The 24,081-nt window shown below is 38.1% G+C and overlaps 1 protein-coding gene across 2 annotated transcripts in view; it reads right to left on the bottom strand.

Annotated features, from left to right (window-relative positions):
• HHIP (hedgehog interacting protein) overlaps positions 1-24,081 on the bottom strand; it is an 87,307-nt gene that overhangs the window by 18,397 nt on the left and 44,829 nt on the right. For both annotated transcript variants that reach the window (XM_061191633.1, XM_061191632.1), the window contains exons 5-10: positions 12,176-12,327; positions 11,623-11,796; positions 10,866-11,009; positions 6,960-7,081; positions 4,550-4,673; positions 3,464-3,594 (exon numbers count right to left, since the gene is read on the bottom strand). In XM_061191633.1, coding sequence (XP_061047616.1) covers positions 3,464-3,594; positions 4,550-4,673; positions 6,960-7,081; positions 10,866-11,009; positions 11,623-11,796; positions 12,176-12,327 — 847 coding nt within the window. The remainder of the gene's footprint in view (positions 1-3,463; positions 3,595-4,549; positions 4,674-6,959; positions 7,082-10,865; positions 11,010-11,622; positions 11,797-12,175; positions 12,328-24,081) is intronic.

A 24,081-nucleotide genomic window follows, 5' to 3' on the forward strand; every position in this document is an offset into this window, starting at 1 on the left:
CTTCTATGTTTATTCTCAACATACCAGCCGCAGGGATTCCTTAAAAGGCAAGTTAGATCATATAAATTGGATCGCACTCCTCTGTTTCAATACCCTCCAATGGCATCTAATCTCTCTCCCAGCAAAGGTAAGCCCTGTCAGTGGCCTACAATGTCCCCCCTTACTACTCTGACCCCATCTGCAATGTGTCTAGCCTCACCTCTGGACTTTGGACATGCAAGGCAGGTTCCTGTCCCAGCCTCCTGTCTCAGGCCCCTGGTGTCCCAGGTTCGTCCCGCCTCAGCATCTGTCCCAGGTCCTATCTCAGGCTCCTGTCAGTAGACCACCACTAGATGCATTGTTCCCCTTTCAGGTCTGTGCTTAGATATCATCTTTCTTGACTGTTCTATTTAAAAGTACACTTGTCCCAACTCCTAGCCATCTCTATCCCTCTTTACAACTAGATTTTCCTCCTAAGCACTTATTACCAACTAATGTACAATGTATTTTTTTAAAATTATGTTTATTGTCCTCCTTTAGGATGTAAATTTCATGAAAACAGTTTAGATTGTTATCTCTTTATCTGCTCCTGTATCCCCAACTCCTAGAACAGAGCTTTGCACAGAATAGGTGCTCAATAAATAGCTGTAGAATGAGTGTGGAATGGTAAGTTTTATCTTGATTTATTCCACCAAGATTCAAAGGTTTGGTTACCAAGTTGTTACTGTTAATTGATAATTTGAGGCCAGATGGCATTGGGTACTCCTTTTTAATTTTTAGCTTTTTAAACAAAATACATTAAAATAAATAGCTGGGGGGAGAGAGAGAGAGAGAGAGAGACCCTTGTGCTCAATCCCAGCTCCATGTCTCTGATTCCTGACGCCAGGCTGTGTTCCTGAGAATGAACTACAACAGATGGAGTACCCTCTTAGGAGAGAACCGCTCTCGTTTATTACCACTCCTTCCATATAATTCAATATATAGAACTGATCAGGGCTTCCCTAGTGGCGCACTGTTTAAGAATCTGCCTGCCAATGCAGGGGACACGGGTTCGAGCCCTGGTCTGGGAAGATCCCACATGCCGCGGAGCAACTAAGCCCGTGAGCCACAACTACTGAGCCTGCGCATCTGGAGCCTGTGCTCCGCAACGGGAGAGGCCGACAGTGAGAGGCCCGCGCACCGCGATGAAGAGTGGCCCCCACTCGCCGCAACTAGAGAAAGCCCTCGCACAGAAACGAAGACCCAACACAGTCAAAAATAAATAAATTAATAAATTAATTAAAAAAAAAAAAAAAAAAAGAACTGATCACATGAATAGGGAATTACAAGCTGTATTTATGATTATACGTTTATAAGGCTTTAAAATTTATATTTGGTTCTCATTCATGAAATAGGTCTTGATTTAGTCTATATTTCTCTTTTCTACTTTATTATTGTGTATTAAGCACACCCTACTGCTTTCTCACTTCTGAAAAGGATGTTATGGGATTTACATTAAAAACACAGACACAACAGAAAAAATAAAAATGACGTTAAAAGGCAAAGGAATGTAAGTAAAAAAAATCATATTTATTTCAAGTACTTTATGTAGTTTACCGCATTTAGTCCTTACAACAAACCCATCCTAATTTTATAGTTAAAAACACACACACACACACACACATAGAAAAAAGACTCTCAACACTTTTTGTTTTAAAAAATGAAAACTCTAACTCACTTTCTTATATGACTCTTAATTAAAAACCAAAGAGTTTTGCATTAAAGAGTGAAAGTATATTTATTTTTAATTATGAAATATACACTATGTTGTTGCTTTTGGACAGTAAGAACTGTATATGCTTCATTTCTTGGTTCTCCTCCCAGCACTGTATTAAGTGTGGACAGATATTTGGATATTTTAATGGGGGTGATGCTAATAGGATGAATGATGGTGAGTCACTGGCAGTAAGGTCTGGGGAAATCAAAATGATTCATCAACATGATTCTAAATACTCATCTCTAACTCTGCCACAAACAATGTGATCCTAATTTATATTTTAAAATCAGAGTTTGCCAATGACGTTTAAATTACAATTACAGAAGATTTAAGCGAGAAAAAGTATCTTTCTGGTTCATTTGAATGGGGTAGGAGAATTTCAAGGGAAAACTAAATGCAAGATACTTTCAATGCTAGAACAAGAAAAAGATAGATTGGACTTCTCTTCTTTGAATCCTTATATTCCTGCGGCTTTGAAATCTGTGCGTTGTGTTTCAGGAAACTTGTCTGAGTCCCTTGGTAACCTAAGTGAATGGCATGGATGTATTTCTGATGAATTCTCTGTTTGATGTAGGAAAACCAAATCTGCGTGTTTAGAGTAAATAATTCTGATTTAGGGACTTCCCTGGTGGCGCAGTGGTTAAGAATCTGTCTGCCAGTGCAGGGTACACGAGTTCGAGCCCTGGTCCGGGAAAATCCCACATGCCGCGGAGCTACTAAGCCCGTGCACCACAACTACTGAGCCTGCGCTCTAGAGCCCGCAAGCCACAACTACTGAGCCTGTGAGCCTAGAGCCCATGTCCCGCAACAAGAGAAGCCACCACAATGAGAAGCCCGCACACCGCAACGAAGAGTAGCCCCTGCTCGCCACAACTAGAGAAAGCCCGCATGCAGTAACAAAGACCCAACACAGCCAAAAATATAAATAAATAAATTTATTTTAAAAATTTAAAAATTATTAATAATCCTGATTTAGATAGAAACACAACTTTTCTTTCTTAATACCTAGAAATGTATCTCCAAGGCTAAAGGAGCATGGTAGCCATAGTTTATTTGGATATTATTCTTTAAAGGGAATCATTATGAAAACTACATTTATCTCTGAAATTTAAAATTGGTAGCATTTCACCCTTTGATTGGTAACATTCCAATATCAGCTTCTTTTTGCTTGTTAAGCTGCATACATTTTGATAACATACCAACAAATAAATTGTATGTTATCCTGGAGATTATCAATGAGAAGATAATTTCCATTCTGTTGGAAAGCAGATCTACAAAGTCAGATTATCTTGCACAAATTTCATGCCTCGATGGGCAAAAAAATAAGGGATAAAGTGAGATTCAGATTACAACAAATTTTAATTTATTCCAAGAGACATGGATAAGTGCAAAGGTTCAGATAGAGAATATAAACAAATGACTTAGCTGCATCAAAAATATCAGTAGACATTTAAAATTTTCTCTGTCTTCAAGACTCAAAAATTCTCTTTTGTTCCTGACTCCCATTTTTCTGCTTTATTACTTTCATATTTCTGGGGGGGGGGGAATAAGATGTAAAGACCCCCAGAGAAAGTTTATTGGAAGAGAATACTGAATTGGTCATCTTTGCTGTAGATTACATTTCCAACAAATGGAGGATGAGATCGTTATACTTATTTTTCAGAGCAGAACAGAGCCTCTTGGGCAAAGATTGAGAAGGGAACTTAACAGAAATAGTTTGTACAGTACCTAATTCGTCTTCTCCAAATCCCAAAATGTGACCTGAAAAGTAACCTCTACAGGAACCACCGTTGCCAAGACAGAGTGGTTTTTCTTGCCATTGCTTGGTTACAGGACTTTGCTGGAGGGTTAAGAAATTCCTACAACAAAACATACCAGAAACCTATGATGAAAATATGCTTTTGCCTAAAAAACACAATAAAATGTTTAAAATAAAACTCATAATAAGTAATTGTTGTGCCACAGACCTGGCTTCTAAAGGGAAAAATAATATAGCCCATAATGTGTGTGAATACGCCGAAATTCCCATGTGAAGAGAAAGTACTTAAGATAATATTTTGTTTGGAGGTGGGGTACTAAAAGTACCTGAGTCTGAGAAAAGCCCTCCCCTTCATCCAGAGAATGATACTTCCTCTCCAGGACTAGACTCCATGCTGTGCTATTAATCAGAGAGAGGGATGGGGGAAGATCATGGGGTCAGTACTCTTTTCTAGTTCCTTTCAGCGACCAAGCATATCAGCTCTGCCATATGCCTGAATGCCAGTGACTTGGGGGGAACAAGATTCTCATTTTGGGTTTCATCACAGAGTTTCTTATAATTATCCACAATGTGACCTCTAAACTTTAGGCTAAAATTTAATTTTGTAGCATTCCTATGAATAGAGACAAATTAAGGTCTGTTGCCAAAAGTCCCAAAAGTTTGGCAAAAGCAAAAATTCTTAGCCTTCCAGATAATTTTTAAAATATTTATACAACTCATGTAAAACCACAGTTTTCAATTTACTCATGATCATGGTAAATTTATGTTAAGGATGAAGGGAAGACTCTAAATAATATGAAGTGTCTATCTGAAGACCTCTCTGCTCTTAAAAATTATTTTATGAATTGGATCAAGTATGTTTAAAAAGCATGTTTTAGGAAGTTCTTGAATTATCCCACCAAACATGGTGGAACTAAAAGTAAATAATAATGTTTATGTGTGTCCCACACCTGACTTCCAAAGGGAGGCAATCATTTGAATATTTTGTGATGGTTTGCCCAATAATCAATGGATATGTCATTTGATCTATCAAACTGTGGTATCAGGAAACCTACCCATTACGATCTCCAAACACGTAGCTGCCGTAGAGTCTTTCCGACTGGCAGCCTCGGTAAACAAATCCACCAACCAAAGGACCATTACTGAATGGCTTGAATTCTAAAAGTGATGGCTCACTTTCTGGAAATAAATAAACATAACATTAGATCAAATGAAACGTATTTTCATAAAGGAAAAGTAATGTAGGCCACACCACAATTATTACAGTAAGTTACTTTAACTCTGAAATGTGTTCCATGATGCATAAGATGGATCCTAGTTGTAGATATTTAGTGAAAATAATTACCCCTTTTGTGTAAATATAATGTAATTAAATATAATGTAAAGGGCTTCCATGCATAGCGGAATGAAATAAAAACGCTCTGCAAATGCTTGTTGTTATTATAACTGCCAAGACGTATCAAATTTTCAATGACATTAGAATCTGGATATTTTGCAAAATCATGGACTTTAGAACTAAAATGCTTAAAAAAATACTTAATTTTTTTAATATTGAATTTTTTGTAGAAATGCTTCTGCATATGCCTAGTAAACTGAGCCAGACCTCTCAAATTTTATAAAATGTTTAAAAGTTCAAGCTTTAAAGAAAATAAAGGTATGGTACATAAAAGGTCTTCAAAACCACATTTGTTGCATATTTTAAAACACTGTCACTTAGTCAAGTAATATCTTCATTTAAAATGTTTTAAGAGTTTTGTTTATAGAGTCATGTGGTTAACAAAGTCTATTTCAGTCATTCCTTCAGAATTACATGTGGATAGACATGTATCTCAGTCTTTCCAGGCATGTCATTATGTACTTGAATACAGGGATGCCAGTTGCGATGGAAAAGATACAAAGTCAGCTGCAAATTAATCTGAAAATTAGTTATTACGTACTTAAATAAGTCACTATCAACAGGAAGTATTTTAGGCAAAAGCTTCTGTGGAAAGACAGTAATTCTAAAGTCCTTCCCCCTCCCCATGTGATTATGGTGAATATGATATTATAAAAAGTAGAACAGATATGTTTTAAATAACCAGGATACTGAGAGGCAGCGTAACTGAAAGACTAAGGTCATGAACTCTGGAGTCAGGTTCAAATCCAGGTCCTGTCACTTTACGTGGTGTGACAGTCAACCTTTCTGTGTCTCAGTTCCCTCATTTGTACAATGTGGCCAATAAGAGTGCCTACCACATAGGGTTTTTCTGTAAATGAAATGAGTGAAGTTTGCAAAGTGCTTACTGCAGGAGCTGGCATGTAGTAAGTGTTGTGGATGTGGTTATTTGTTTTTCTTTCCCTGATTTATCGAGGTATAATTAACAAATAAAATTATATATGTATGTACATATATATATATGTGTTTGTGTGTATATATATATATACACATTGTAAAAGGATTCTGTGGCTGTGTGTTTAATACAGAAATGTAAGGCCATCAATATTGTAACCAGTTTCAGCTGAATCCCAATTAATGTGATTGTAGAATTTAGTTTAATCTACAAATATAGCCAAAATTCCCACAAGCTAGTGACTCATTAGATTTTTTTTCTAACCACATTATTCTCTGGTTTGGCTTTTATAAGATGCACACACACATACATGAATACCTGAAAAAAAATAAAGTAAAATAACTGAATACCACATGAACCAACACAGCTGCTTCATTCCTGGTACTAAGTAAATATCCGTATTGAATGAATAAATAGAAGAAGCAATCAATTTAATAATCTTCATCTACTATATTCCCTGAATCATAATCATATTTGATATATTGTTTCCTCCAAAAGGAGTATATACAAAAACACTGAAAAATATTAACTTTATATTTTAATATGTATCTCTAAATACTGTAGTAATCATGTTATTAAAAATAAGATCTAAACATTCCATCTTCATGACTTGGGTAAATAAGTCATGTTTTTATAAGTCTATTACTTTGTTTTCTCTAAAATAAACACCTTTAAAAAATACATTCTTATTTGAAACACTTATAATTTTCCTAATTGCTGAGACTAGTATGTTGGGTATTGAGAAATTTCTTACCTTCAACACTTGTTTTTTTCCTCTGTATATAAGATGTTAAGACAAGTTCTCCCTTATATATTAAATAAATAGAAGGTATTCATCTCGATTCTCAGATGAGCAAAATATAAACTGCTAACTTTTGAAGGTCCATTAAATTTTTTGGACCTACAGAGCACCATTCAATCCACGGGAAAGGTAATTACCCAAATGGAACCCCAAGAGCTTGTAAGAGTCACTGGACCTTTAAAAAGTGAGCAATTGACGCCCTCACCATGGTTAGGCCAGTATTTTGATGCTTTCCCAAAAGCTCATTTTGCAGAAATCCTTTTCTCTTATTAATATACTAAAATAAAACAAAGCCCAAACTAAAGCCAAATCAACAAATTATGCTCTACTTACCATAATCTTTTCCCTTAATTATCTGTAGGATTCTGGCTGATGATCTGTTCTTTCCATTGGAGTCTGAACAAAGTATTGTTAAATTGATGTTTATGTCAGTGGGGTGTCGATCCACAGCACATCTGCGACAAAATGGGGATGATACCCATGAATTCCAACCGGGGTATCTTCTAAGCTCAGACCAGAGATTCCTGACATAGGAATCCTTTGTGGGCTGGCAAGGATCCTATGGGCGATTTAATTTGGAACCTCTAGAAACCACCGAAGGAAACATCCTGTTTGCTTACTCTGCGGAAGTTTAATGATCTCTGGAGTGTGTTTTTTAATTTCTCTTGGTATCTACCTCCATCATGAATGTGCACACTGACTTAGAACATTCGTTAGTCTGTTGTTAAGGAATAGCACATGTATAATACACTGGTAAAGTATAAGAGTAAGAATGGTGGCACCATCAATTCACATCTGCAACACGTGCTACAGAACACTTGGTCCCCAACTTAACGATGATTCAGCTTTATGGTGCTGTGAAAGTAGTACACATTCAGCAGAAACTATACTTCCAATTGCGAATTTTCATCTTTTCCCGGGCTAATGACACGTGGTACAATCCTCTCTCGTGATGCTGGGCAGTGGCAGCTGCAGCTCCCAGCCAGCCACTCTATCACGAGGGGAAACAACGATACACTGACACCGATTCTGCATCCCCACAACCATTCTGCTTTCCACTTTCAGTACAGTACTCAATAAATGACATGAGCTATTCAACATCAAATAGGCTCTGTGTTAGAAGACTGTGCCCAACTGTAGGCTGGTGTGAGTGCTCTAAGCACGTTTAAGGTGGGCTAGACTAAGCTATGATGTTCGGTAGGTGAGGACCATTAAGTGCATTTTCGACTTAACGGTATTTTCAGCTGACGATGGCTTCATTGGGACTTAACCCCATCATAAGTCACAGATAACCTGTAATAGTTATAGTATCAGTTTTGTGTTTCTTACATAGAATCACTACGTTCTAAAGTGTGGGCTGCTCTAACGAAGGAAAGCACGCACTCCAGTTCAAGGAATAAAATAAAGCTGATCCCCACAACCATTGAGGTCTTTCACGTGGATTCTGACTTTGTGTTCACCCCCCAATCTGGGGCCAGAATATTTCTGTGACTTAAGCCACTGACGGTAAAGTCCATGGGGATAGGAACCACTTCCGACCTCTTTATCACTGTATTTCTACTCCTTAGTTCAAACCCAGGAATATAAGAGGGGCTCAATATTTGTTGAATGTTTAAGTCAGTGAGTGACTAGGTATGGGGAGTTTGGGTTGGGGGAAGAATGAAGTTGAATAACATTTTTGAAGTTCTCACAAATTTGGAAAACAGTCTTGCACTGTTTTTAGGTTTCTCCAGCTTGGCATTATTGACATTTGGGGCCAGATATTTCTTTCTTTTGGGGGGAAGCGGGGGTTGTTCTGAGCATTGTAGGCTATTTAGCGGCATCTCTGACCTCCCTACACTCGATGTCAGTAGCATGATCCCCTCCTTCCAATTTGTGAAAACCAAAAATGCTTCTAGATATTGCCAAATGTCCTCTGGGGGCAAAATCATCCCATTGAGAATCACTGTTTTAGGCCAATAAAATACACTAATGACAAAAACAAAATCATTGGGGCTATTAAATAAATTACAAAATTAAAAAAAAAATCTGAGAGTAGATTCTGGGGCTTAAGAGACATAAGAGACATATGCAGCAATTATTAAGCAACAACAACAGTGAAACAAAACCTGTTGGCTCCAAATGATCCTATTCATATTAGCCTGACCTGCCAAAGGTGGGTTAGTGGTTCTGTGGCCACAGTCACTTTCTTGTCCTCATTAATTCAGTGATTCGCAGGATACAATGTCTGGCAGGGATCCTGACACAGACCTGCTGTGACTTAAGGTGGAACCAAGTCCATACAGGGTGAGAAATTTTTCCTGTACTGCTTTGCTTTTGAAAATGGAGAAACTATGACCAAAAAAGCTTTGTGTTTCTAACAAAGAAAGAGCAAAGAGACCTTTGGCCAGGTCTCCCAAAGGTGGAGTTGCTGGAGACCATGAGGTCTAACTCTGACTGAATATCAAATCCACCAAGAACCACTTGGCCTTTGCCTTTTTTAACCTTTAGTCTCATATAAAAAAGAGCACAGACAGTGAAACTTCTCCGTATGATACTATAAGGATGGATCCATGTCATTATACATGTGTCCAAACCCATAGGATGTACAACCCTAGGAGGGAACCCTAATGTAAACTATGGTCTTTGGGTGGTAATGATGTGTCAGTGTAGGGTCATCAATTGTAACAAATGTACCACTTGGGTGGGGGAGGTTATGTATGTGAGGTGGCAGGGGTTATATGGGAAATCTCTGTGCTTTATGCTCCATTTTGCTGTGAACTGAAAACTGACCTAAAGATTAAAGTCCTTAAAAAAAAGGCGGGGGAGGTGCCCGATGCCAGCTACCTCAGAGTGCTGGCTGACAGTTATCAATCAGATGATGGGCACATGATACGTGGTTTGCTACTCTGCACCAAGGTGCTTAGTAAAAGCCAGCTTTACTTTTAGCCAATAATGATTTTAGTTTCCTTTCTGCTTTATTAAATCCTCCTTTGCTTGAAATACTCTTGGAGGGAGGCAGACTGTTAGGCCCTCTACCGTGGGAAGAGGTAAGACTCCACAGCACAGGCATCCTGCCACACGTAAGGTCTGTAAGGCACCTCGCCCTGTGTTTTCACACTGAGGGTCGGGACCCCCCGGGAAGGTTGCATGAAGGCTCCAGTGGGATTGTGGTGACTCAGGCTGCTCGACTTCAAAGTGCTGCTTTGTGGTGGTATCTGCCGGTTCTGAGCTCTAGGAATGGAATGTGACAGTTTCATCCACATCCTGAAGCCACCTTAAGTAGTCCCTGTCGCCCAGATTTTAAGATCTGCTGAGATGCCAAAAAGGAGATGAACTGTAGACTTGGACTTTGATGGAGGGGAGATGAAGGGCAGGAGGGATTATAAAAAGAAAAAGTTCGACAAATACTCACCTTGCATGTAGTGAACACTCAATAAATATTAAATAGCAATAATAACTAGTAAATGAATAAATGTGGCCAGATACCCCTTAGTATGAATAACAGACCACAGACTAGATAAAGCTTTCATCACAGAATTGCTACATTACACTTCCTAGCATTTTTCAAGTATACTCCAAATTTCTCATTCTACATTCTTCTTAGCGGTCCTTTCTTTATGGTTCATTGTAGTAAACGGTCAATCTGAATTCCTTTAGTATTTGTAATTTCTTTCAAGTAAAAAAATGTTAACATTTAGCTCAATTCCTTCCAAATGACACTGCGTCATCATCTGTTAAGTGAAGCTATGATAATAAGAACCATAATTTATTTACAATCCATCACGTGTGTCAGATACTCTATTTGATTCTTCACTTACAGATCTGTATTTAATCATTACAGCATCCTTGCAAGGTGGCTATTACCATCCTCACTGAATGTATTTATAAGGAAATGAACATTTAGAGCGGTTTAAGGAGACCAAGTTTATTATCTGTCTGAATTGTTCAGATTGAAGTCTTCATCCTGACACCCGTCCACCAGTGTTTATCCAATAATAACTCTCCAAAATGTTAAGGCGATATTTCTCTGTGAACTTGTCCTCTGCCTTGTCTAATCTGCCTTCTCCATCTGCTTCACACATTAATAGAAGAAAGAGGGCAAGATACTGGGTAAGATAATGAACCAGTGTAATTTGCGAGGCATAACCTTGGATACCACTCTTGGCTGCTCCGCGCCCGGAAACCCTCTTTCTTTCCCCACTTTGCGAATCCCGGCCCTGCTGTAACGCAGGAGAGAGGACGGGCTTGTGTTCTCACCTGCCTGGATCGTGGAGGCCGTGGGCAAACACTTCTGGGGGCTGGTTGGTGCTGTTGAAGTGCGGGTTGCTCCTGGGTATGGAATAAGGCACGTGGCACATGGCAGTATCCACGTCCAGCCGGAGCACGGAGCCTGTGAAGTCGCTGAGGAATCGGAGGACAACGTGAGTGCTTTCCGTTTTTGTTACGTATTGCACCTACACTCAATGCAGGGCAGTTGCCCTATGGCTAAAAAAACCACCCCCCGCCCCCCATTGGAGACAAAATTATCAAAGTTCCAAATTCCATATCGTGGGAAATGAAACCAGAGGCAGTTTGGTTTCAGACAAGTGGCAGCACCGAGACACAGCTCGACGGTGGCTGAAGGCTGCAGCATTGGTGGTGTGCTGCTTTTGGCATCCGTCCTCTAAAATGTTTTTTTTTTTTTTGCCAAACCACGTGTTTCATGTCCCCCAGGAAGCTCCGCTGGACAATGTTGGTCCATTAGGTAGAGTGTCGAAGGCAGCAGGGATGTGCAGGGCAGCTACTGCACAAACCCCACAGCAGGAACTCGTTTTAGGACATCTCAGTAGAGCGACTTTCAAAAATATTGTACCAGCATATTTATTTGAATTCCTCTTCATGTTATAAATGCAGATGCTGATAATAAAAGTTGAATATTTAACCGAGGTGATATAATTCAAAGACATAAGTGATATAACTCACTTAAAACATTTTACCATCAAGGGGCACCTGTTTTTTTGTTTTATTTTTTTACCTTAACCCATCCATTTCTTCCATATCATCCAGAGTGATCATCCCATCACCGAGGACGATGTACAGAAAGCCGTCAGGACCGAAGAGCAGCTGTCCTCCCAGATGCTTTCTGTGGAGTTCTGCGACTTCAAGAAACACTCTGGCTGTTCTCAAATCAACCTGATGGGGATTTTTTCTAGGTGGTGGGGAGGAAACAAACCATGATTGTGAAAGATGTAAGGTGAACCCGCAGAAAGTAAATAGGGCACAAAGGGGGAAGCAAACACGTGGCATGTAAATAAGCAAACATACTGAAAATGTAGCCAATAAAAATTACTGAAAAATTACGTTAGCCTCTAGGTTTCCAAAGTGGCATTTAAGTTGAAAGAGAATTGTGGAAAAGTGCCAAAGCTACCATTTTTCGCAATTTTCCTTAAAGACACACACGGGATTTTTAAGCCAGATGGAGACTGGGGTTTAATTATTGCCACCTGATGGTTAATTATTTGTAACTTCTAAACAAAAAATTATAAAGAGATAATGAGAAAATAAGATGAAACGTCTTTTACTGGTACCTGGATACTGTGTATTCCACAACTCTGAGAATATGGTCATGAGGCCCCATAGCCCACCGCTCTTGGTTGGTGGTATAAGACACATAGAGCTTTCCATTTTTCTTGTAATTGGGATGGAATGCAAGGCTTAGTAGTCCTCTTTCATCTCCTCCCTGCAGTCAAATGAAAAACACAAAGAATTGTGAAGTTAATTATGTTCTTTATTGTGTTTCAACTGGAACCCCCAAAAGAGTCTCTTTCTTTCTCCTGGATAATCTTTGCCCAAACTCTTTTCTTTTCTTCCTTGCCTACTGCACAAAAAGGATTATAAAACATTTCACTTTGCGGAACTCTTTAAGGGTTAGAACAAGACAATTGTCTTGTGTGGTTATCTATGCGCAAGACCCTTACACCACTTTTGTCAAGTGATTTGTGTATGTAATCTGGGGAAGCTAGGAAGACAAGTTTAAGTGCTGTGAAGAATTCTTTGCTGGGTTACTAGGTTGCCTGTAGTTCGCAGAAGACAAATAAAAAGGTTCATAATCAGCAGTGACTTCTAATCCAAGTCTCCAAAACCTAAAACACAGTGTGGGCTGCCAACTCCCACTGTCTTGGCAATCTGTTTAGAAAACAGTTAAATTGCTTGTGTAATATGTAAACCTTTGTTTTACCCTGGAGGCATCTACATCAGTTGTCACAACCGTGGTGGTCTGTTCATCATAGCTGGGTAATAAGCAGCCTTGGCCTCTCTACATGGAAATGAGGTATTTTTACATATATCCCTTCGCTGCCTAGAGTTTTTTTCCTTATAGAAAAATGGAGAAATGAAAGGAGAGCTAAAAGCCAGGGCTGGGATGGGGGTGGGAGAAATCCTAGAGGGGAAAGGAGACACTAGGAAATAAAAGAAAAATCCCAAACAACCTTCTTTTGTTATTGTATGAATGTCAAGAATTGTATACATTAGGCATGCCAAATGCTGTAACAATTAAAACATCATCGTGTGCTTAAATAGAAAGGCATTTTATCTTTATTTTCTGCTAATTCAGCTCGATGAAACTCAATATGGTCTTAGCATTTGTTTTATCCCACAAGTAGTCTAGGAATTTCTATAATGAAATCAAAGTATCTAAAATTATCTAGATCAGAGACTTCAAGTTCATATTCTGGTGAGCCAGGGAGCACTTCCTCTGTACTCTGCTGAGTTATGCACAGCGGCGAAAAACGTGGCAGAAATTGAAGGTTGCGACTGCCGCTAGGACATCACCTTATACACGCTGTTTCATTCCACAGCACAACATCCTTATGGCAAAAAGCTGTAAGTTACTCCTTAGAAGTGTTAGAGGAAAAAAAGTCTCTAATACTGCCATTTCTTCACAAGGCTGTGCTCAATCATGGAAACGCTCTCCTGCCTCTGTCCCCCAGAATAGCATGTGTTACTAACAGAGCACAGAACTGTTTGTAGTTTGTGTGCTACAAGGATTTGTGAATTTAAAGCTTTAGGCATAAAAGTTCACTTTTAATAAACACTGTTTGTTTTATTTCCCAGATTAGAGAAAAACTGCTTTCAGAGGTATGCCATCCAAAGTGGAAAACATCCAAACTTTAAGAGTGTGTAAATAATAAAGTGGATGCAAATATCCCAGACCTACCAGATTATGATTCAAAGGTCAAAAAAGGCAGCTTCTTCATTTGCATATCACGACATGATTAATTTTAAGCACAAGAACAAACTCGCTGAAGGGTAAGTCTCTATGACTAGGATTTATGAATGAGCCTTGGTTTTTTGGGTCATCTTGTTATGATGATTTTAATATTGACTCAACATTGCTGTTTTTCTTCTTATATCTTCAGTAAATAAACATCTCTTGCCTTTCTTATGAGATATTGAAAACAGGGATGTGTAACTAAGATTCGATTGTAGAAAAGCCACTGCACATGTAAACCTCCTTGATAGATGTGTAAGGAGGCCTAGGGGTGGGATTTAGTTTGTGATTAATTCCTCTCCGCATATATTTCCCTCTAAAGCTGTGAATGCAGGGTAAGTACTGCAAACCCACTTCACAAATGTTTGCGTTCCACTATAAGAAGCTTTTGTTGAAAGTAGTTCTTTGTAGTTTTTAATCAAATCATCGGAAAGACAATTTGAGCTGGCTAGAAACATCGTTTAAAACTGCTGGTTGCTTTTCGGGAATTAGGAACATAGAATTCATGCACTGTAGAGAGACAGATGGGAAAAGAGATTGAAATAAATCCACAAGTGATAGAAGACAGTCGTTTACCTTAAAGATTCACCTATCACACGAATGAATTTAGAGGGGCATCAGTGACTTTTATTAAAGGGCCAAATATGGAAACAGAATGAGACATCTGAATGACAAGAATATAAATCAAAAAAGTCATTTTAAAATGTCCTGAATTTTTCAGGTTATAGGATTTACATCTGTGTAATCATTACACATGATTTCATTTTTTTAAAGTCAACTTCCAGGTGTGAAATAGTGTTCTGGGTGGTTTAGAAACATGACTAATGACTCAAGTCATTTCAGAGAAATACTCACTTTCATAGCTATATTGATGAAAAAATTTAACGTTCTACATGTAAATATCCTAGAGTGTCTCTCGAAACTAGCTTTTAAAATTATATCGTATAACACAACTCTTAAATGTTCAGAGATTGGGAAGGAAGGATATATGACTGCTCTCAGGAGATTTAGCTTGAATTAGCCTGCAGAGTTATGCTGTCCATTTAAAGTATGTTACTGACAAATCATAAAGATGGAGAAGTATGTCCAAAATGTTTTCCTTAGTCATGTGAGAAGCAGCAATGTGTCCAAATATTCACATTATACTTTGTACTTTGTTACTAATACCGATAGCTTTGTGTACACATCGTGCTTCTGGGAGCGTACATCACTGCCTGAACCAAATGGGCAACAAGTAATTTACAAGCAATACTTTAGGGTTTCCTCTGTTTGCATAATGCTTTTTCTCTTTTTTTTCCGAAGAAGGTTTAACTTTGGACCAGGGTCAGAGGCCATAATGCCAGAACCACCACTAGACATCTGAGGCTTCCAGACCCTCTGTGGTGGCTTCAACCATAGTCTTCACAGGCACATTGCCGCCTGACAGCCTGAGTGTTGCCCCTGGAGTCAGGACTGGACCAGCAGCCCAGCTCTCCCAGGCTCAGCAGAAAGCCCTTGTGTCAATGTTAGACTGTCTTCTTATTCCTTCCCATCCTTTCCCCTCGTTATGTGTAGCTTTATGGAATTGAAACCATGCCCTTCTTCCAGAAATGTCAAATTACTGAATTGTTTCTGCTGAGCATCTGGGGAGAATGAACCTCTAGTGAATTTAATTAGTTCAGCCGAGCTGTCTTAAAAGGGAGACAGACACATTCGTAGAATGGCAAATGGAAGATCCGTGGAGCCGGGAGCCACACCTTTCAAAAAGACACTGACTTCTGACATCATACTTTTGAAAACTGTTAACCCAATGTCCAAAATGTTGTCCTTAGTCATGTGAGAAGCAGCAATGTGTCCAAATATTCACATTACACTTTGTACTTCGTTACTAATACTGATAACTTTGTGTGCACATCGTGCTTCTGGGAGCGTATATCACTGCCTGAACCAAATAGGCAACAAGTAATTTACAAGCAATACTTCAGGGTTTCCTCTGTTTGGGTAATGCTTTTTTTCTTTTTTTTTTCAAGCTCACTGACTGAAGCCTCAACCAAGCATCATCGTAGGCTACCATGAGCCCCTCTCTTCCCCGTGCTCAGCCCTCTCAAATACCACATCAACTTCTGGACAGCCCCTCACCAAGCACCAATGACTCCTCAAAATCAGGTAGCTGAATGATTTGAAAATAATGTCCCTCTACACTTTGGAACCTTGAGATTAACCCATGTTTCAGAGTAAATCATAAAACCCTCCTTAGGGACTTTTAATAAGTAGTTAACTGCCGTTCTAATTCTCATTCAGCTCTCAGGAACAATTTCACAGGGTCAGCAGAAAAGAGACAAAACCCCAAAACAAAGAGTATTGATGACTTTCACGTAAGTACAAGATCAGATCTAGTCCTACAGTTTTGAGATAAACTCTTCCCTGGTGAACACATGGAAGTTCTAACCAATTGACTACGAATATTCCTCTTTGAAGAAAATGAAGCATCTATTGAAAAACACAGAGAATCATAAGGTGATTCTAACAAGAAGTATGTTTTTCTTTTTTAAGAGAAATTGTGGGGCATGGCCTTTCATTATGATATTTTAAAGAAAACACTCCAGTGTGTTCATACTTTCAATGTGGTTAAAGTTAATTTTTTTCTGACTTCCAACTTCTTTAAAATTTGCCTTAATATATATACATTTTTCCATTCCTGTGCCTTCATATTTCATATTTGGCAATTGACTTGTGTCTTTTAGGAAACAGGACTGGGCAGCACTGAGCTGGGAGCATCATTTCTCATTTTTCCATAGTTTGCTTAGTGACCCTTTGGCAAGTGACTGGCTTCAAGTTCAGTGATCTAGACAACAGCCTTATGGTATAGAGAAAGCAAGGAAACATAGATTAAAGTAAATAATGCACTGCTAAATTCAAGATATTCCTTGTTACCCCCTTGTCAAAACAATTGTGTATTTAACATTCATTCGACAAATATTTATTGAATACCTACTACGTGTTAGGCATTGTACTTGGCACCAGGGATAAGACAATCGGTGAGAACCAATTCCTGCCCTCCAGGAACTTACCCATGGAAGCAGATAACAAAGTAAGTTTTCAGTTGTTTCATTCCTCCCATAACTGCTTTATGATGCTGATTTGGGGTGAGGGTATTTAAACAGTGCTACACTATTAGAAATATGTATGGCCCAAACACAAGTATTAAGGAGAGTAAATACCAACTCTGGGTAACTTCTGACACAGTATCACCGAGGTTTCTCCACTCTAAAACTTGGTAAGAAAAAGAAAAAAAATCTTGGTTTTATAACATAAATTATTAATTGTCATTTATTAATTGTCATTTACGCGTCTATGTTTCGCTGGCACACTCTCAGGAAAGGAACAAGGGGACTTGGAAACGAATGTGGGCCCCTCCTAGTGCAAACCTGTGCTTCTTAGACTGGAACCTTTTGCTGTTTAGAAATGACAAATAGGTTTGTTTGAGAATTATTAGCTCAGATACAATAGCAGGTGTATTGGTTTTCTCTTGCTGCTATAAAAAACCACCAGGAACTTAGTGGCTCAAAACGATCCAAATCTATTATTTTAAAATTTGTAAGTTAGAATCAAACATGGGTCTTACTGGGCTAAAATAAATGTGTTTGCAGGGCTGTGTTCCTTTCTGGAGGCTCTAGGGGAGAATCCATTTCCTGTCCCTTCCAGCTTCTAGAAGCCATCTGTCATTCCTTGGTTGATGTCCTCCCCCCTCCATCTTCAAAGCCAATAACAGCAGGATGAATCCGTCTCATATCTCATCACTTTGACCTCTGCTCCCCCTTCCACTTTTAAGAATTTGTGATGACATTGAACCCACCCAGATAATTCAGTATAATCTTAATTCCAGTGCAACCTCAATTCCCCTTTGCCATGTAAAGTAACGTATTCACAGGTTCTGGAGATTAGGATGAGGACATCTTTGGGGGAGGGGCATTTCCTGCCTACCACATGGCTATTTTAATCTATTTTTTAAAAGGATCCAAAGCATTGATGACTTGAGCCATCTTGGCCGTGCCCTGCTGTGAGCACCCTGAAACAGGAGGCTGGTGAACTTCACCTATACATTCACAGAGAGATACCTAAGGAGAGCGCTTTCACAGCAAGCACTCTCCCTCAGCTGTGAGTATTGCAAGAACAACCAACACCCTTCAGAGTGAAGTGAAAGCACTTTTCAGAATGGAGGAGGAGAAGGCGGAGACCATCTTTTAACATGTGGGCATAGATGAATTCAGTCAAGAGCAAAACTCCTGTGTTAATCACAGGATGCAAAGAAGGTAAAATTCAATGTGGGCAAACCATTTCCATGGAGGATTGGAGGATTTTAAATGGAGGATTTTAAACTCACTAAAACTGTGTCATTTTGCTTTGTTCATAAGTTTTGAAACACACTGTAGGGTATTCATTTCTCCAACAACTCCTGGAAAAGATGAGAAGCATTGCTTTTCAATAGTTCCAAAAGTCTAATTTGGTCTCAGAAAGGAGTCAATCCCCTGAGGCCCCTGACTTAGTTTATGGGAGGGACTGCATGATGTGGTCTGTGCTATACCAAAAAATGTACTTGGTCTTTGGCCCTGGATCTTGGCACAGAGCTCCTAAAACCATTGGAATTTCCTGAGTGAAAGGAGTGTCTTTTGTACTTCATAATGAGCCCTGTCAACCTTACCTGAGTTTATGCTAATGAAGGGACTCTTGGTGGGCCCCCAGCTAGCTTCAGAATGGGGGCTGGTAGCCAGAGGAACCAAAAAATGTGATTGAAGGATTGGAGCTTTCAGTCCCACCCACCAACCTCCAGGGAGGGGAGATGGATGAGAGGTTGAATTCAATCATCGATGGCCATGATTTCATCAATCATAGCTGCCTAAGAAGCCTCCATAGAACCTTAAACAATGGAGTCCGGAGAGCTCCCAGGTTGGTCAACACATTGAGGTGCTGGAGGGTGTGGAAGTGCTGGAGGTGCCCAGAGAGGGTATGGAAGCTCCATGTCCCCCTAACTCCCATACCTTGCCCTGTGCATCTCTTCCATCCAACTGCTCCAGAGTTATAGCTTTTATAACAAACCTGTAATAGTAAGTAAAGCAGTTTGCTGAGTTCTGTGAGTCTTTCTATGAGTTATTGAGCCTGACGGGGAGCTTGTGGGAAGAAGAAATGTGGGTAGCGTGGGCACCCCGTTTGTAGCTGGTACCTGTAAGGGAGACAGTCTTGTAGGACTGAGCCCATCATCTGTGGAGTCTGGGCTAACTCCAGATAGTGTCAGAATTGAACTGAGTTGTTGGACACCCAGTTGGTACTGGAGCATTGGCTGATGTGAGAAAAACAAAACAAAACAGCTCTGTCATTTGGTGTCAGAAAACACTCCAGAAAAAATCCAAGAGGTTTTTTAGCCCATCCTCCTTTCTAGGGAGAAGGAGGTCATGGTCACCTCTATCGAAGAAGTTGAAGTTAGACTTGGAATAATTTGGTAGTCTTCCTGTCATACAAATTTTACTTTGGAAATGAACATTTTTATAAAATATCTTGTGCCATTTTATTACTCACTCTTTTGGCTTTTCTTACCTTCACTGTTCTCTGAGCATGAAACCAGCCACAATATACTGAGGACCTATCACTCATAGTACTAATTCTCCCCTTTTCTTCAACATTTCCTCTATTTTTCCACATTTGGCTTTTCTTTTAAATAAGTCTGTAACTTATTCTAATTACTCTTTTGGTTTCCTGATAACTGAACGCTCTTCACGGCATTGTCTTGTCTCTTTAAGGCCTCTTTGCTTAACTGTATTTACCCACTGTTCTAGTTCTTTAGGAAAGTATTTATAATTTTCAAATGCTGGCAGGACCCATGCTTACCTCGACCATACCCACCTGACAAAGAGGTCTGTCCTGCTTCAAATGAATTTGGAGAGCTGCTAGGAGATACCCAGCAATTCAGAGCTTTTAGGAAGTGTTTTATGGGGTGTATAACTTCTGGTATGTAGCAATTGGTCCATGTCAAATCTACATTTAGGATTGTACAATTTATCTTCTGAAGGTAGCAAATGCAAAAACAGACTAGAAAAGTACAAATGAGAGGATAAAAGATATCCTAGATAGAGACCAGCTAACTCAAAGTCACAGTACCCTCTTCAACTGTTCTCTTCCCCACTTTTTTCAAGCATAAACAAAATAAATCAGTCACATAGGGTTTAAGTTATGACCTACACAGAGGGAAGATACTAGAAGCGGTTATTTTCTAGAATTTACAGCTTCCCAGCTGCTTCTTATTCCAGGTACTAATATTCTTTTGACATCTCATGCCTATGGGGAAAAAAGTATATACACATTCAGTTGCCTATGTAAAAACTGTTATGGTCACAATAATTTACGTATGGGTGTACATGATTTATTTTATACAAACTTTATATTTGTCAAATGGAATCAACTTTCATGTTTCTATTTTTCCCTAGGCTTTTTACCATTTGAACTGTGATATTTGATACAGGATGGCACATTAGAGAGTGGATTGACTTGTCCCTTTTACATTGTTCCAGGCAGCAATTAGCTGCTGTAGAACCTTTAATATATGCTGTCCATATGAATTCCATATGAATCCAATATGGTATCAAGGAATGGCTTGAGCACTAAGGACTCTTTGGCTCAATATGTGTCAAGTGTTAATAATATCTGTCATGTTCCAAAGTTCAGTTCTCCAAAACATCTTCTCTAAAAGAAAACAATGCTTCAATAAAACTAAACAGTGTGGAACATCTATTTGAAATGATTACAAAATACTAAAGCTACAAAAAGTATAATAAACTCTTCTTAAAAACAAAATCCTAAACCAGTTTGCAAGGCAGAAATAGAGACACAGATGTAGAGAACAAACATATGGACACCGAGGGGGGAAAGCGGGGTTGGGGGGTGGTGGTGGTGGGATGAATTGGGAGATTAGGATTGACACAGATACACTAATATGTATAAAATGGATAACTAATAAGAACCTGCTGTATAAAACAATAAATAAAATTCAAAGCAAAAACAAAAGCGAAAACAAAATCCTAGCACTAAACACTTTTCTGAAGAAGGAAATGTATAGAGACGTTGGCAACACTTAAAGAAAGCAAAGCTCTTATGCTGTATGTTTAGGGTACCTGAAAACAAATTAACAAAAGTTTAACAAAAACTACAAGAATATTCATGGAATTAAAAATGAATAAAAATGATAATTAAATAAGACTGTAACTACCTTAAACTCTTCTATTGCAACCTACAGGTTTAATACTCGCTGGACCTTAGATTTTTAAAAGTACACATTTCCTGTATAAAACAGGGTATTCAAATATCTTGTAATAAACTAAAATGGAAAATACTCTGAAAAATATTATATAGACAGATATAAAAATTATATGTATATAACTGAATCACTTTGCTGTATACCTTAAGCTAACACTATATTGTAAATCAACTACGCTTCAAATAAATAAATAAATAAAAATGTTAAAAACACACATTTTTAGACTGAATTATAAATGAGTAAAATATTGGGCAGCTACATTATTAGTCACAGCAAAATGTCAGATATGTAAATTAGGAACTAGACCAATTCTCCACTAGACTGTAAGCTTCTTAAAGGCAGGGACTTCCTCTTGGTATTTCTAGTGTCTTACAAAGTAAGACAAAGTGTCTCACAGTGGAAGGCTTGTCATAAAAGGTAACATGTATTGAGCTCTTACTATGTGCCAGAAACCACGCTAAGTAATTTGCAAGCATTACCTTGTTTAAACTTTATAACAACTCTAGAGTTTAATACTATTTTATTATTATCTTTATTTTCTGGATAGGGACACAGAGGCACGAGGATTTGAGTAACTTGCTCCAAATGTGCAACTAAAAGAGGCAAAGCAGAGATTATCTGATTGGAGGAGAAATAATGTAAACTGTTATGTTCTACCACCTCACCAAATATTTCCTAAATGAAAACATGAACAAATACAAAAGAGATAGTATTCCCTCATCAGCACCCATTGTTCACGGACTGAGGCAGTGCTGAAACAGTCTTACTTAAGTTTACAAAGCTGTGCAGGAGAATAAAATGAAGCTTATATATCGGTTATTTTAACACAAAGGTTAATTTAGGCTTAAGGCAAGGCGCTGATAAACTGACTATCTGGAAAAAAAATCCTGACTTATGTACATTTCCATGGTGTAAATACTCTTGCCATGGCCAATTTCAAACTGGCAACTTGATGTCTGACTGTGGTGTGTGAAGAGGTGAGCACATCAGCTCTGGTAAACCCTGGACCACCACTGTAGGACATTTCTGTTCTTCTTCAAGCCTCTTTTATTCTTTTCCCCACTAGTATTGTGTTCTTATCTTTTATCTCCTGCTTTACAATTTTATCAAACCTATTCCTTTCAATGCGAAGCACTCAAATCTTTTTGTGAATTGAAACGGGGTTCAAAATATTAAATAAATCATTAATTTAAGATGAGGGAGGAGGTACTTTTTTTTTTACTGGATTTTAGATGAAACTATACGTAAAAACTAGCATACCACCAAAAAATAGAGTAGAACGCTCAACAATCCTTTCAAGGAGTTTACTTGGTTATTTCAGGGGCAAGAAAGGCAAAGGAAAGCTCTTTGGTAAAAATCTCTCCTCCCTCTCATAAAGTTGCTCAGATAATCAAAGAAGACAATAAATGCAAAATCATTCTGTAAATTCCAATGTGCAATTTGAATGGAAGATACAGCTATTACAATGGACAGAGAGGTAAGAGCCATCCTTAAACTCAATTGATCCATAAAACAATCAGATATTGGAAGGGAATGTGATTTTGAAGTAGAGAATGTGTAGCCCTACATTTGAATCAGATGAGGAATGCATTTAAATTATGTAGAGGGAGTATTATCTTGCCGGCTACCATCTGAAGAACTTTTGGACTTCAGAAAATTGCAGGCATGGAAAGGCACAGTTATACTTATATTTAGCACCAGGCTTACCACATAGTTTTGATAAAGATCTGTCTATATCTCTTCAGAAGATTTAGATGGTATGTGTTACCAGTGGCTTATTAATGAATGATTTGCAAGACTCGAAGTAATCTGAATTTTTATCCTAGCGTTGAAACATATACACTTGGCTACTGTAGGAATCTTACTTTTTTTTTTTTCAGTTAAAAATATATATAGTGTTTGTATACTCTAAAGTTAAACATAAAGTGATTTCTTTAGTAAACAAGCAAAAGGAATGGGAGAAACAAATTAACCCCAATATTTGTTCTCTAATAATACAGATGGCAAGTCACAATATTTTCTCCCCTCTAAAAACAAACTCTATGTAAAAATGCACTTCCAAGATTTATGATAGAAAAATATGCATTCTTGATATTGGCAAACAGCTGGGAAAATTACCTCAGAGCAATATTACAGATAAAAGACACTGAATTTAGACGCAAATTTGAATATCCAGTTATGAACTAAGAATCTAAGATTATTCAAACAGTATGTGAGAGTATGTACATCCATTAAAAAATATACATATAAAAATATTAAAAATATACATATCCCCAAAGATTTGATTATGTTAAAATAAAGGAAATATTTGTTTATGTTTGGGGAGTTTCAATTTTTACTTATCTCACTCCCTCAAGGATTTTCTTCTTAGGATTATTCTTAAAGTGTAAATATTTTAAAAAAATTATTAAGTTGACAAATATTGGGCAAGCCTTGTTAGAAAAGCAACTAATTCCTCTGGAACAAGGAAGACGATTTAGAAAATACCTTAACTCCTTCAAACCCCAAAACTGTATTTTACTTAATGGGTAAGAAGAAGTGTCATTCTATCGTCTCACAGCTTGGAAATATCTTTCTTAGAATGACTTGGTCTGTCATGAAGAAAAATAATTTTTCATAGTTTATTAATAAAGGTCTAACAGACGTAAGGATTATTAACTTTTATAAGAAAAAGAGTAAAAGTTTTAATGAAATTATTAGAAATATTAAATTTTCATATTGAAAGCTAAAGAAATAAAATGGACTCATATGATTTCATTTACCATCTTTAAAGCTGAAATCTTTGTGGCATAAAGTCTGACCATTTTATTTTAAACATTAAACCCAAGGCTATAAAGCATGTTTCCTTGATATTTTCATCTGATTTATACCTTTGTAGTCTGAAAAATCTTTTGTCTCCTGTCAGAAAATGGAAGATTCAGGGTCCTTTCAATGAAAGA

Source organism: Eubalaena glacialis, chromosome 5 (assembly GCF_028564815.1).
Source record: "Eubalaena glacialis isolate mEubGla1 chromosome 5, mEubGla1.1.hap2.+ XY, whole genome shotgun sequence".
NCBI classification, from domain to species: domain Eukaryota; kingdom Metazoa; phylum Chordata; class Mammalia; order Artiodactyla; family Balaenidae; genus Eubalaena; species Eubalaena glacialis.